Raw genomic sequence first — 14,798 nt, 5'->3', positions numbered from 1 at the left:
TCAACGGCGGATCGATGGCTGCGTCTCGCTTCTGATCATCGTCCAGCAACGTGATCGATTCAAGTTACGGCATCACATCCCGACCGATGAGAAGCATGAATCCATTGTTATTGCGCGGGCTGACGAACAGAGGATCAAGATCGAGAGCATAAAAGCTTACCATCTCGGAATAAACGTACGGGTCGGGTTCGGATCCAAATTCAAATAAAATCCGATTTGTTTCAAGCAAGGGTTTGTTTGGTTTGCTGCAAGTAGGGGTGTGCAATGGTTGGTTCGGTTCGGTTTTTACCAAAATTTGAACAACCGAACCGAACCGTCTATAATTCAAAACCGAACCGAACTGTTGCAAGTCGGTTCGGTGCGGTTCGGTTCAGTTTGTTCGGTTCTAACTTCATCAAATTTCTTATCAAACAACAAACTGTGTTAAAGAAAAAAAAGATATCAACAAAGTAGGATATTATGAAGCATTAAACACTGATATAATGATAATGTTTTCAACCCATAATGATTCAGAAAATTAGTTTAGGGTTTGAGTCTTTGACTCTTTGGGGACGGATCGGGTAGGGTTTAAGATCAGAATGGGTAGTATTGCACTATATTCGGTCGGTTCGGGTTAAAAAGTTTTCAAACCGACTCGAACCGCCCTATTCATAAAACCAATTTTTTCGGATCGGTTCGGGTCGGTTTGGTCGGTTTTGTCGGTTTGGACCGAACCATGCTCAGCCCTCGCTGCAAGTTACCACTATAAGCAGGTTTATGATTTGCAAAACAATGCTCATTGTTAAGGGTCTGTAGTAATTTTTCTGCAAGAATTATAATTGCAGTTCACGAAAATAATAACAAAGTCTTTGTTTCAATTATTCTTAGTCAGTTAACTGAATTATTTTTTTCGCGGTCGTGTTAGCAAGTATCTACTCGGTTAGTTAGTTAATCATTATCATATCCTTTCTAAGCTAGGTTTTTTATCGAATGAGATTGAACCAAGTCTCTAACTTTTGGAGATCATTTCGTATGTTAGGGGGGGGGGGGGAGGGTTTTGGAGATCATTTCGTATGTTAGGGGGGGGGGGTGAGAGTTTCTCATGCCAACCATGCTCAGACCCTTCTTATTATTTTGAATGTTTTTGACGCTATTAGTTTCTATCGAAATATTTTTGGATTTATTTAGCAGATATCGCGATGATGTCTGAAACTATTTTATGTTTGGTGTTTTTCTCAGAAAATATTTTTTTTATGATCATTGTCACTTTTGCCCATAAATTAAGTCAACCTTATCTTATACATAAATGTGTGAAAGAAGTTTATAAATAAGATGCCTTGTGAGTCCTAAATGTAAACAATTATTATTTAACATCATTTAAAGGAAAGTTCTGAAAGGGTTTAAATAACGAAGTAATGTAGGAAAGAGAAACATTAGACAAAAAATTCTATGAATAGAGAGAACAAACTGTTTTTATAATAATAGTTTAATCAACTTACCTGTCGGCTATCGAGTTACGGAAAAATCAGAGAGAAAACTGAAGTGCCACTTTGACAAGATGTTTAAATTGCATATTTTCCGGCCATTGATTCTATTAGAAGCATCATTGGTTTGTCAAATAATCTTATAAACTCGTGTTTTTAAAAAGTGTAAATATTTTACTTCAGTAAGCAACTACTACATCCTTGTTTGCATTAATATTATCGTATCAAATGCCAATCTCATGATAGATAATGGTTTAATACATTACATGTAATCGAGAAAAGATGTAAATTTGGTGGGTGTACGTATTGATTATTCATCGTTTTATCGTTTAGATTGAAATAACAAAATAAAGAATGATGGAGAGTAGAAGGGTAAAAAAGACAAGTATAGTTATTACGATAGAGTCTCTGGTTTCATGAACGAGGGCGAGCCAAGATGTCATATTGAGAATATGCATATTTCTACACATTAACGCTCTACATATGTATATAAACACGACACACGTAAGAGTAATTCTCCTTAGATCTTTATTTATGCATATTGACATGGAGCATCTAGATTTGCTCTAACCAATTCCTGACGATTAATTATGTTCGATTATTACACGCGTAATTTGACAGGATGTTATTATTATCATCAAGGGAGATTGTTATTTCTATGTAATTAAGATTTAATCACGATTATTTATAGGGACGGTACTAAGTGCGTCAAATCTATCTCATAAGTCGGACGAAAACTTAGCCAAATCGCAGTATCTGAGGAAGAGGGGTATGATTTACAGGAGCTGAGACCTAATGAATGGCTGGATTTGGATCCGACCCGTTTAAAAAACCAGTCCAGACTCATATACCACATGATTGGACCCTATTTATACCGTGGGTCCCATCTGTCAGTCAACAACAAACGACCCAAAAGCTAAAAATTATCTCCGGGTATTTTCATTAAAAAAAAGCCCAAGTCAGCCCCAAATTCCCCCTTCACACTCGAGTCGGCAAAAAGCCCCAAATTTCCCTACGGTAATCGGAACCCCCAAAAATTCAACAAATCTAAGATTTATTTCTCTAAGTAGAAGATTTCGAGATTCAAGTCCAAGCCTAAATCTCGCCCTAATTCGAGTCCACTTACCGATTTCTCGATCCTCGATCTGATCCTCGCTGCTTCGATCTCCGGGGGAAAAGTCCGCTTTGATCCTCGTCTCGTCGACGGTGAGCTACCATCTTTTGCCCTAATTCGAGCTTAATTCGAACTGAAACTGTGTCCTTTCAATTGAATTGGTTCGAATTTGAAGGATTTTGATCATTGTTAGGTGCTGCTGTTTCCTGTTGTTTTTGCAGATTCGATGGTGGCGGCTTTGAGCTGCTGCAGCTTCTCGCATTTCTCGTATACAGAACAGGGAGCTCGAGGTTTTTGAAGGAATAATGGCGGCAAGTAGCAAATTTGACTTGTCTTCGAGCAGCTCCGACGGGCCGCAACCTCACCCGAGCTCGCAGCGAATGGCCGCAACCCTCGAGAGGCCTGGAAGCTTCCGCGAGTCTTCGGAGAACCGAATTGCGTCCTCGATCCCCAGCAGCAGCGCTTTGAGGCCTGGTTCCGTGTCAGCTCAAGGGGATGCAGTAAGCTTGTTGCAGAGTGTTGTTTCTGATATGAGATCAGTGGTTGGTTTTGATCCGAAGTCTCCTCGGCCTGGTGAAGTGAGAAGATCGATAAGCTCGATCCTTGGCATTTCGCAAGATGATTCCTTGCCTGCTACATATAGTGCGAGGCCTCTGACTTCTTCCTCTGTGGAGGAGATTAGACGCTTGAGGTATAATATCCAAGAGGGTTTCGTCAAGGCCAGGTACATTTCAAGTAGAATTCTTCTTTCATTATTCAAATGCATTGTTTATCATTCCATTCTTGGGTAAATTTTATCGAAATTGCATTGGTTTATTACTAAATCCAGTTTAAGATACATGAACACTTAAACTTTCCTAAACGCTTGATTATATAGTGATCGAGCTAGAGCATTTGGTGAGGCTGCGTTGAAAATGGATAAATGCTACAACAATCTGTCTAGAAAGCGTTCTCGAACTGATATTTCATCTAGTGGGCGGTCTAATGCTGCAGTGCATGGAGGCAGTACCCTGAAGATGGGACCTCAAAGCCATTTCGCTGCAAGCAGTCTTGATGCTGGGGCTCAGAAATTGGAAGAGAGGGCGAAAACTGGCGCCCCAAACAGAAAAATTCGAACTTCTTTGTTGGATGTACGGGTTTGTATTCTGAAAGCTTCATTTATCTCCTTGTGATATATTAGAGAGTCTTGTGACAACCCACACATAAAATATATTGATATGATCTTATGTCACTAGTTCCATATGTATCAAATGCTTCTGTTGCCAATCACGAGTTCTTTCACATATTTATTTGATTTTTTATTTTATTATTATCCTATATTAGCGAGTTGGGTATAATCATTGTTTTTGAGGAAAAGTATGGGGCTTCAACTCAAAGGCATCAGTCATATTACCATACCAATAAAGGTTGTATATAGAATACAACTACACCCCAACTCCAATGGTGCAGCTAGGTTGTAATCATATGCTTAAGTACATGCAGGCTTTGCTGAGTTTTCTTTATATTTCCAAGCTTGGCACTCTAGAGGTCTTTCATTCGGCTTATAGTCATGCACCATTTGTTGTATATTAACTCATTGAGGTTTGCTAATTGCTACCGTTTGAAGAGTCTATATGATTTTTTTGCCGTGCAACTATCTTGTTATATTTAATGCAGATTGAGTTGCATGATAGTTGCCCTTCCTGTTGCTTCTTTATAACTCATGAAAAGTCTATTTATATACTCTTGACGTCTAGGATGATTGTGCTGCATGTTGTTGGCAGTTGGTTCTTTATTATTCTCTAGTGTTTATAATATGTATTTAATGAAATAGATGGATGCACGCCCTAATAGCACTGCTAGGCCATCATCTAGTGTTTATAATATGTATTTAATGAAATAGATGGATGCACGCCCTAATAGCACTGCTAGGCCATCAGGGTCTATGGATAGGGATAGAGATGTATTCAAACTTGCCAATGGTGGTGCAACACCGCCAGAAGAAAAGGGCAGATCATTGGCAGCTGCAGTAGATCCATGGGACAAAACAAAGATGAAGAAGAAACGGTCTGTCTTAAAATCAGATGCCTCTGGAAATACAGTATTGCCAAGGCCACATGATGGTGATCGAGAGTTGAAACGAGGAATGCAGCAAAAGCTTATAACTGAGGCTAGACCAAGATTGAATAATGCCCATGGCTTCAGGTGGGATAATTATCATGCTTTATATTTACTTTATTCTGATTCTTTTTTACTTCTCCTCCCCTGGATCCATTCCAAGTGATTATTGTTGTTGTTTTTACTAGTTGTTCATCTTTGGAAGTATAATCAATAGTTAGCAATGCATTCTTTGACTGGCTGCAACTTATGCCTTGTTTCATGTCATATGTTGTTATCTTTACAGACGAAAACTATCACTGTACATACTAAATATGTTCCTCATGCATTAGTTGCCATGACACAAATAGCATGGTTTTGTAATAATTTATGTTTAACCAGTTATAGGAAAGGCCAAAGGTTCACCAGTTTTTATCTGGTAGAAGTCTACCAATTATAGCCAGAGTTTCTCTATGGATATAGTATTATGCGTCTAGTAATGTTCATTGCAGAGAAGATCTGATGAATCTATCGTAAGCTTCTTTTTGTAGATTGTTCTGAAGCATAGTTTCTCAACATCTTATGCAAGGGTTAGAGATTAAAATACTGTTTTCACTTCTTTTGCCAATTACATTGCAAAATCTATCTCACCATTGTCAGTCACAAATCTATATTTGGTTTAGATCGGCAAAGATATCCATGAAAGCTGGACTAACTGTTAGTTTTGTACAGTGATATCTCCAGCGTTATAGAAAGAAGCTGCCATTATCCATCAACTACACATAATCGAGTCATTATTTAGAGATCCTGCTATAGAATTACTTGTTTCTTGTAGGCTTGTAGATGCTTATTGCTATCATCTTTTGCCATCTTGTATGTCTATCTAATACTTCTTTCATGAAACTTCAGGCCTAATGGTCGGGAAGAAAATTATGCTGCTAGTCCTACTTCAACAGTGAAGACAAATGCATCTGTTCGGGGACCACGATCGAGTTCAGGAACTCTCACAAAGACGGCATCTCCTAATGCGAACCGTGTACTGGCAAATTCTGATGACTGGGAACATCAGAACTCTATGAACAAGCTCAGTGTTAATCGCAAACGCTCAGCGTCTGCACGCTCAGCATCACCTCCTGTTGCAAACTGGGGTGGTCAGAGGCTTCAAAAGATGACACGTGTTGCAAGAAGATCAAATTTACCTCTTGTAGGTTCAAGCCGTGATGATTTTCCAGCATCAGATATCCCAGAAACAATGGCAGTCAATGATGAAGGGTTAGGATTCACAAGGCGTCCATCTGCTAATGCTTCTCAGTCCAAATCAAGAGGCGATCAGGCACTTTCCGGTTTATCAGAAAGTGAGGACTCTGGAATTTCAAAGGACAAGTGCAAGAAATCCAGGGAGGTGGAGGGAAAGACTGGTGCATCCAGTCAGAAGGTAGCAACTCTGTTACCACCTTCAAGAAAGAGCAAAGTGCTTGCTGAGGAAGATCAGGAAGATGGTGGTCGGAAGCATGGGAAGATCAGTCGAGGTACAACGCCTGCAAGGCCTGGCACTCCTATGTCGAATGAGAAGCTGGATGGTGTTGCCACTGCGAAACAAATGAGAAGTGCAAGGATTAACTCTGAGAAGATTGAAAGGTTATTTTTCTGGCTTCGAAAATATCTACTTGCTCTAAGATTCCATCAAAATTAATATCATGAAAACTGTGTGCCAGATTGTGACCTTAAGGATATTTACATTATCTTTTCCTGTTCCTCAGTAGACCAGGTCGCCCACTAACGAAGAAGGCATCTGAGCGCAAGGGGCATACTCGTCTAAGGCATTCAGCAACCAATTCACCATCAGAATTTGCTGGTAATTTCTGCATTATGGATTAGCGCCACACATGCACACATACCCCAAGAGAGATAAATGATGGTGAGACTCACCCATCCGATGGGACTCATCCCTTGTTTGGTACACGGGAATGAGCGAGAATGGACTGCCAATTCTCACTTATCATACTTTGGTACCAAACACGATGTGTTTTCGGAAGCTAGAAATATCCCACTTCTTATCAATTCCCACTTTATGTGAGAATGGGCAATCCCAAGGATATGTTATACCTCGTTTCGTATGCGAGGAGTGCGCGGCAATGGAATGCCCATTCCCACTTCTCACTCATGCGTGCAAAACCCACCATATTTTTGGAAGCTAAAAAGCTCAATTCTCACTTCTCAATCATTCCCACATTTATGGGAATGAGCATTCCCAATGAGATATTGGAGAACAAGGATTCCCACCTAAGTGGGAACCAAAAAAATAAAATAAATTCCAAATAGACCATGATTGCTTATTAATTGCCCAATACTTAAAATGAAAAGATTGTCATTCCCTCTTCATTCTCAATCACACTCACATGTGAGTATGGAGATTAGCTTTTGGTTCCAACATAATTTATTCCATTCCATTCCTTCATTCTATTCTCACTTGGTCCGATTCTGGTATAGCAAACGAGACATTAGGGAATGGCCTTCCCACTTAAGTGGGAATTAAAAAAAAAACGCAACTTTCAAATATGCTCATTCCCACTTCATTCTCTAATGGCACGCAATTGTGAGAATGGAGATGAGCATTCCGCTTCCATGTTAATTCCATTCCATTCCTTGTTTCGTTCCATTCTCACTTCAGTTGAGTCCCTTGTACCAAACAAGGCGTCACAATGAGCCGCCACATGTTCTGCGCTTTGTAGCTTATTTAGCAAACATAGCTACCACCTCATGCCTGCCATTTCCATACGTGTATATGCAGGCATATGGTACATATAGGTTTTGATGGTTAAGAGCTAGCAACTCATTTTGTTAAATGAGCTTATCAAGAGATTAATGGTGGTGATACCCAGCCATCTAATGTGACTAGCGGGGGGACCTCGCCTATGTCTGCTTTTGGTAGCTCATGTCACACAATGAACTGCCAGCTCATACCCATTATTTCCGTGCACATGCACACTCTTCACTTCACACTTTATACGTTCATACATACACATACATGATACATACATAACATCTCATCCTTTAGTTCTCCACACTTTTCCTTGCTTATTAGCTTTTATCACCGCGAAATTTCTTTCAGGAGAATCTGATGATGATCATGAGGAGCTTTTAGCTGCTGCAAATGCTGCCTTGAATACAGGTGCAGTACTTGATAACATATGATTCACATGTTATTGTTCTTTCATTGTTCTTTCACATTGTTATACTTCCTACTGAAGGAAAATTAAGATACATTTCTTTTCCTTGAACAGGACATGAAAGCTTAAATCCGTTATTGCAACAAAATGAGGAAATTTTTGGTTTCATATCTGCAGAAGACCAAGAATTTTTGAACCAACAGGTATAATGGAGACCCCCTTCTATTCTTGGTTGCTTATTTACTTTGTGACATCTCAAAGTTGGCCCTACTAACATGACAAAACTATGCCAACCAACTAGATCCGCCGTTTAGACGAGTCTTCTTTCAGTGTTGGTGGTTCTGGAAATCGTCAGAGCCTGAAGGTACCAACTTCCCACTTTTTGTGACAACATTTATTCTCTAATCTTGGTTTACTGTATACTCATGTGGTGTACTCATTTTTTTCTGTTATATTTCATGGTATAATATTTATAGAGAATATACAGTGGTTTTTTGATTGCAAAGTTCTTGTAGGTTTGCTTGATGTAAGTAGCTTACACAATCTTTTTAACAGCTAATATTTTTAGGTTAGTCTGCCAGTGGTGGAGGTTTTAGTTCTTAGCTATAATAATTGATTAACTGATTGGACTTCTCTTTCCTTGCAGGGTGACCTTGAATATGATTCAGTGCCATCAAGTCCAGCCCTTTCTGGTAAAGATAGCTATGGAGGAAGCCCAAATGGAACTATAGGCCTTAACGGGCATATGAGGGTCATTGAGCCTGCTAATCAGTTGAAGCATGATGAACCTTTCTTAGAGGATCTAGTGCTAGGAAATGGGTCTCAAATTGGAGTTTCAATTTGTCAAGCCCTTCTTTCAGCTATCATTGAGGAAGATGAAGTTGAAAGTTTTAGCCAACGAAGCAATAATGAAGAGGGCATATACGGAAATTCGTGTGGAGTTCATTTTGACATTGATGCAGAGTTGAAATCAAAAAGTTTGAACCTCCAATCTTTTGGGACCTTTCAATCTGCTGACAGAGCTGATCTTTATTCTTATAAGGCTAATGCTGGCTGGGGATACCATGATGAATTGAGACAGGATCTTGGGAGTAATGGTTTTGTAGATGAATTAGCGTCTAACTTGGCTGTGATTTCTAGTCCGACGTGCACTGAATTTCAGTATAACCAGATGAGTGTCAGCGATAGGATTTTGCTGGAGCTGAGTGAAATTGGAGTCTACCCAGAGCCTGTTGTAAGTAATACCTGGCAAAACTTCTTTTAAAGGAAGTTTTTTCCCCTTCCAGTAATAATCTATCCTGCTTGGTATAGTTGTTCTTCCAAGTTTCATGCTTAGTGCTTTAAGCTATAACCAGCCATACCACAGTAGTCTTACAACTTTACTACTTATAGACTTAGATTATTATAACATATGTAGCAAGATTTTATGCTACTGACTAGAATATTTCTTGCTCATTCACTTGAGTTATAAACTCATAGAGTGTTACGACACGTGGCAAGATTTTATGCTACGGATGTGGACGTGAATATTTCATGTTCATTCATTTACGGGCTATTTATGGAGTCAACACGAGCTTATTTTATTTGTTTAAAGTCTCTACAAAATAATGCCCATACTGTAATATCCGTATTTTGATATTACTGGCTCAGACTTCTTTTTTCTTTTTTTTCCCAATATTTTTTAATTTCACCCTCTTATATGCACAATTCAAAAGCTGGTTCAGCATCACCTTTTCTTACTGTATTTTTTGTTAGCCATCCTGCTCAGTTTCTTAGCAGCAATTTGTTTCCATACATTGCAAACTTAGTTCTAAACTTAAGTTTCCTTATTTGGTTCTGACATGAGCAGCAATTTGTTTCCATACATTGCAAACTTAGTTCTAAACTTAAGTTTCCTTATTTGGTTCTGACATGGGCTGTTATAGAGAATTTCTGTTCATTTACTTAGTTCTAAACTTAAGTTTCCTTATTTGGTTCTGACATGGGCTGTTATAGAGAATTTCTGTTCATTTAAACCCTCTCATTTAGTAACCTTTGTTCCTTCCCATTTTTATGTTTAACTACTCTGAGCACCTCCCATGTACTAGGCATGTATTAATTGTTATAATTTTTAACATGGCTAATGTTGCCGACCTTCTTTCCTTCAATATTCCTTGTACTTGATGACATTGTCATTGCAGCAAATAGTTTTTTGTAGCCCAAAGTTGCCTCTATTTTCCCACTAAATTTTTGACAAATTGGACCTTTTGAAGGTCTATTTACACGTTTATGTGCCTGCAGTTCCACTATTATATTGTCTTCTCAATGCTCGCAGACCGAATAAACTTTATATCAATTAACCTCACTGGGATTAGATGAAGACCTTTTACATGTCTGTTAAGATTAGTCTACTTCCTGCTATTTCTATTCTTTATCCTAAAGTGAATACCGATTGGTTATGTGAAACATACCAAAAAGTTGGTTATAAATTTGGATTTTGTTTGCTATTTTCAGCCTTACTTAGCGCAAAGTGAAGATGAAGATATTGATGAGGGAATCGATAGACTGACGGCAAAGCTTCATGAACAGGTATCTTTTCCATTTTCGTCCTTATAAAATCTCCCTCCCCAGTTCATTTTTTTTGTGCATAGCTGTTCTGATTAATTCAGCAGTATAGTGTATGGGCGTTGTCTGTTGAAACTTGATATGCATCCTTGCAATCTCATCATTTTTGTTATACTCAATTGGCATTGGGTATTAATGTATTCTCTGTTGTTACTCTCTTAGTTTTATTTGTGTGGATAATGATGGTTGTACTAGCATGATTCAGGTGCTAGTTGTTAAAGATAATTTTTTCACAGGAAAAGATTTCATTCTTTCAGTAAACTAGTATTTGTTGACAAACATATGGGTCATAGATTCAAATGACAGGAAAAGATTTCATTCTTTCAGTAAACTAGTATTTGTTGACAAACATATGGGTCATAGATTCAAATGAGAAGTATCTCAAGGGTTGGTAGGTAGCCATAGTATTTGTTGACAAACATATGGGTCATAGATTCAAATGAGAAGTATCTCAAGGGTTGGTAGGTAGCCAGTAAGGAAAACAATTCCAACGCAACTAAACTCCTATGAAAACATTAGTTTAACCTAGTTTTGACGGCAAATAGAGGAGAAGTCTTACTTGGCGCTCCTTTCAATAGGAGAACACAACTTAACTAGGCTTTTCCTCAAACATCTGTGTTGTTAGTATTTATATATATTTTTTCTGGTGCATAACATGTGATATGTTGCACACTTCTCTATCTATTGGAAATTGGACAAAACCATTATTACATATTTCTTGAGGAAGAATGAAAAATACTCTTTGCTTAAACATTCTTGAAGATCTCTTCACATTTGGTGGGTACTTGTATCACTCACTATTTGTGAAACTATCAATGAATGCATCAATGCATACATCAATACATACCTTTTCTAGTCGGACTCATCTGTGAAAGTTTCTCTGGTGTCAGCAATAAACAAAGGGTTTGTGCTTATGTAGGGCTGAAAAACATGTAATGTTGAAGCATATAACAATGGGGTTGCAGCATGTAGTTATTTAAATACAAGTCTCCTAAACTCACTGTACCTTCTGTCCTTGTTCTGAATACTTATCCTGTTGTAAATACTCATCTGTTATTAAAAAGGTTTCAAAAAAGAAAAAACTTCTGCTGGATTTAAAGAAGGCTGTTGTGGAGGAAAGATTGTCTCAACAGAGGTATCTATTCAATTCTCTCATTTTCCATTAGGATTTGCAATTATTTTCTTCATATTTTCCTTTTCTTTTTTAAACTTGGTCAGTATCTATTGTGAGTAAGTATTTTTTTTCCCTGGGCAATAGGAAACTCGAGAGGATTGCATTGGACAAGCTTGTAGGAATGGCTTATGAGAAATACATGGTAACCTCTGACTTCAATTAATGTTATTACCAAATTGCTCGCTAATGTTTTAAAATTTATGGCAGTGCATAATTTTGTCTTTTGACCCACGTACAATTTGAGAAGAATACAATATTTCGTCTACAACTGTAGTCATTCAGAACAGCTGTCTTGAACCCCTATCTTCACCTTATACTTCCTGCATGTTTGCTTGACCTTGTAGTCACATAATATTTATTTTCATGGAGTTTTGCTACTTACAGTTAGATACCATGACATAAATCCTTGTTCTGGAGGATATTTCATGTGTAGAGTTTCTATATTCATTTTCCATCTATATATACTAATTTGTTACAGGCTTGTTAGGTTCAAGCTCTTCTGATAGCAGTATATAGAGTCAATATTTTCATTGACCATCTGTATAAATTCATCGTGACAGGCTTGTTTGGGTCTTGGTGCGTCTGGTAGCAAGAATATGAACAGAGGTAATAAGCAAGCTATTCTTGCTTTTGTTAGACGGACGTTGGCACGATGTCGGAAATTTGAGGAAACCGGATCTAGCTGTTTCAGTGAACCTGCATTTAGGGATATGTTCTCTTCAGTATCATCTCGCAAAGATGTGCCTGCAAATGCAATCAACTGTCATCCGTTTGCCTCTGGTCAACACTCTATGCCTTCAGCAGGTAACAAATGCTGTATATTATTCATTGTAAATAATATGCATGTGATTTAATCTGCACATGGACAATGTTGCGTGTGACTGTAGCACAGTAGTTTTGGGGTTCGGTCTCAATTATGTTAGGCATTGACACTGCTTAGTAATTTTGTGTGAACCTTGTTCTTTTGTTAATTTGCATATTGAAATATCTAACCTTTCATTTACCAATTATGAAAAAAGATAATATATCCTATTTCAAATATTACCAAAAAACTCTCTCTTTAGTCCCTTGTTTGATAGAAGAGAAGTTTTCTAATAATCTCAGTGAGTGCCATGAATTATTAAGACAAAATTCCCGTTATTATTCTCAATCCCCTTTTACAAGCTATGCGGTTAAAATTCTGCCTCCTATTCTACCAACATAGAATGGAAGAGAGATTCTTGAGGATATGAAGTAGCGATTTACCACGGAGTAAGAGAAAGGAAATGTGATGTAGACCTTGGAGTATTGGGTTCAAATTAGAAGATGAGCTTGTTTCCTCTTCTGTTAATCTTGTTTGAGAGTAGGGTGGTGACTACCATATAGGATGAAAACTTTTCAGGGGAGAACAACATGCTTCAGAAGCAGATATGATGGTTGGAAAGCATTATAAAATGCAGTCTACATGATAATATCTCTTGGTTAAATTAGAAAGACAAGCTCAAGTTGTAATTGGCTTGAAATCGAAAGAACTGGAAAAATAAATATTATCAAATGAAAGGCCAAGCACAAACAGAAACGAATGTGCCTCTTCGTTCATACAAGGCTAGGGGTGTGTGGGGGTGGGGGTGGGGGTGGAAGATCTCTACAATTTTCAAAATGTAAGGGTATATAGGAAAATACCAACGTGTGAGGAGCTTTTTGTAGGTGGACTATCAGCACAAAAACCACTAGTTCACCAGTGCAAGCGCGCACATATGTGCAAAGATTCCCTCACTTTTCATGTCAATCTTAGATTATGGCTGCCATTTCTGGTTTTCTCAGTTTTTCGGTGTGTAATTTCAATTTGTTTTACTCTCTCCTGCAGATCCACATCACGGTCTAGCGTCACAGCCAGCACAAAGAGAAGATGTCCACAAGTCTTCTGATGCTTTCCGATCACTCAATCATTTAACGGAGCAAACATATGGTATGGAAGATCAGTGGTCCAATAAATTGAAGAAAAAGGAGTTGTTGCTTGATGAAGTTGTCGGCAGTGCTACTGGTATGCTAAGAGCCTCTTCTGGTCTTGGAGGTTCACTGGTAAGTGGTACAAAAGGAAAAAGGAGTGAGAGAGATAGAGATGGCAAAGTGCAGTCCAGAGATTCTGCATCCAGAAATGGCACTGCTAAAAATGTCAAGGGGGAAAGAAAGAAATCAAAGCCCAAGCAAAAGTTATCTGCTTCTGTCAATGGCCTTCTTGGAGTCGGTACAGAGACTCGTAATAAAGCATCGCCATCAGCTCCCAAGTCAAACGATCATGTCACTAGAAATGGAAATAAGGAGGATGATGCTGAGGCCATGGACTTGTCTAGTTTACATCTGCCTGAAATTGACGTAGCTGATTTTGGTGCTCAAGGACAGGATATTGGTTCATGGTTGAACATCGAAGACGATGGACTTCAAGACAATGATTTCATGGGCCTTCAGATACCAATGGACGACCTCTCAGAAGTTATGTTCTAAAATTGACCCCCTTTGTACATTACACAGTTTGAGAGTATTTACTGCCACAGTGTCAAAGATCTATCGGCAATGAGGTCTGTAAGTAAGCAGCCTGTAGATTCTTTTAGGGTTCTAAAGAGTTTGTTGGGAGCAAGCCTTTTTGATCTGTGTAACATGCTCCCCTTTGTACCATTTTGGCTACTTGGGTTGTATATATTATGCCTGTACAACACTTATATGCTAGCTGCATTAGCTTTGCAGGTGATGGATCCTGTAATTGTACATACATTTATATTTCAATAAAAGTAAGCTTTATCTACTGAAATATTTGCGGCTGAGAGCTCCTCAGAAGATTGTGAGGCTTGGCTTGGGCTGCTATGTTCGGCAGATTCATGCTTTGGAATTACCCCTTCTCATCTGAGTTTGATGGCCTCCCTGCTTTCAGAGTGTTGTGAGGGAAAATGATTCCTTAATTTTATCATTTAAATTAAAAGAGGCTCCTTTTCAGCCTTTTTTTTTTCGATGCCTGACTAGAATTTGTTTAAGTTCACATAAAAGTTCACCATACTTGCTCGTATCTGTGTTCTTTTTTGGACTGATGGGAGAGTTTTAGTGACAAAATTCTGCTAATTATGAAAAAAAAAATAAAAAAAATGAAGCCAACCGAAGTCGAAGCAGGACCACTCTTTTATTGCAAAAAAGAAACTATTAAAATAATAGAAAAAGGAAAGTAA

At 38.3% G+C, this 14,798-nt stretch overlaps 1 protein-coding gene across 3 annotated transcripts; it reads left to right on the top strand.

Moving 5' to 3' along the window:
* On the top strand, positions 2,414–14,470 carry LOC109850747. Of its 3 annotated transcripts, none has more exons than XM_020420814.1 (15): positions 2,414–2,669; positions 2,799–3,301; positions 3,455–3,713; positions 4,460–4,761; positions 5,563–6,291; positions 6,417–6,508; positions 7,766–7,825; positions 7,938–8,026; positions 8,125–8,187; positions 8,470–9,057; positions 10,317–10,391; positions 11,492–11,562; positions 11,686–11,743; positions 12,162–12,405; positions 13,448–14,470. In XM_020420814.1, exons 2-15 carry the CDS (start codon positions 2,883–2,885, stop codon positions 14,083–14,085), a joined length of 3,687 nt encoding a protein of 1,228 aa, XP_020276403.1. In that variant the 5' UTR covers positions 2,414–2,669; positions 2,799–2,882; the 3' UTR covers positions 14,086–14,470. The 3 variants fall into 3 exon arrangements, with proteins under 3 accessions (XP_020276403.1, XP_020276404.1, XP_020276402.1); XM_020420815.1 differs by having other exon boundaries at positions 3,455–3,707; positions 6,414–6,508; positions 13,448–14,389; XM_020420813.1 differs by having other exon boundaries at positions 6,414–6,508; positions 13,448–14,389.

This window comes from Asparagus officinalis, chromosome 7, assembly GCF_001876935.1.
Source record: "Asparagus officinalis chromosome 7, Aspof.V1, whole genome shotgun sequence".
Taxonomy (NCBI): domain Eukaryota; kingdom Viridiplantae; phylum Streptophyta; class Magnoliopsida; order Asparagales; family Asparagaceae; genus Asparagus; species Asparagus officinalis.
This window is presented reverse-complemented; position numbering and strand designations above follow the sequence as displayed.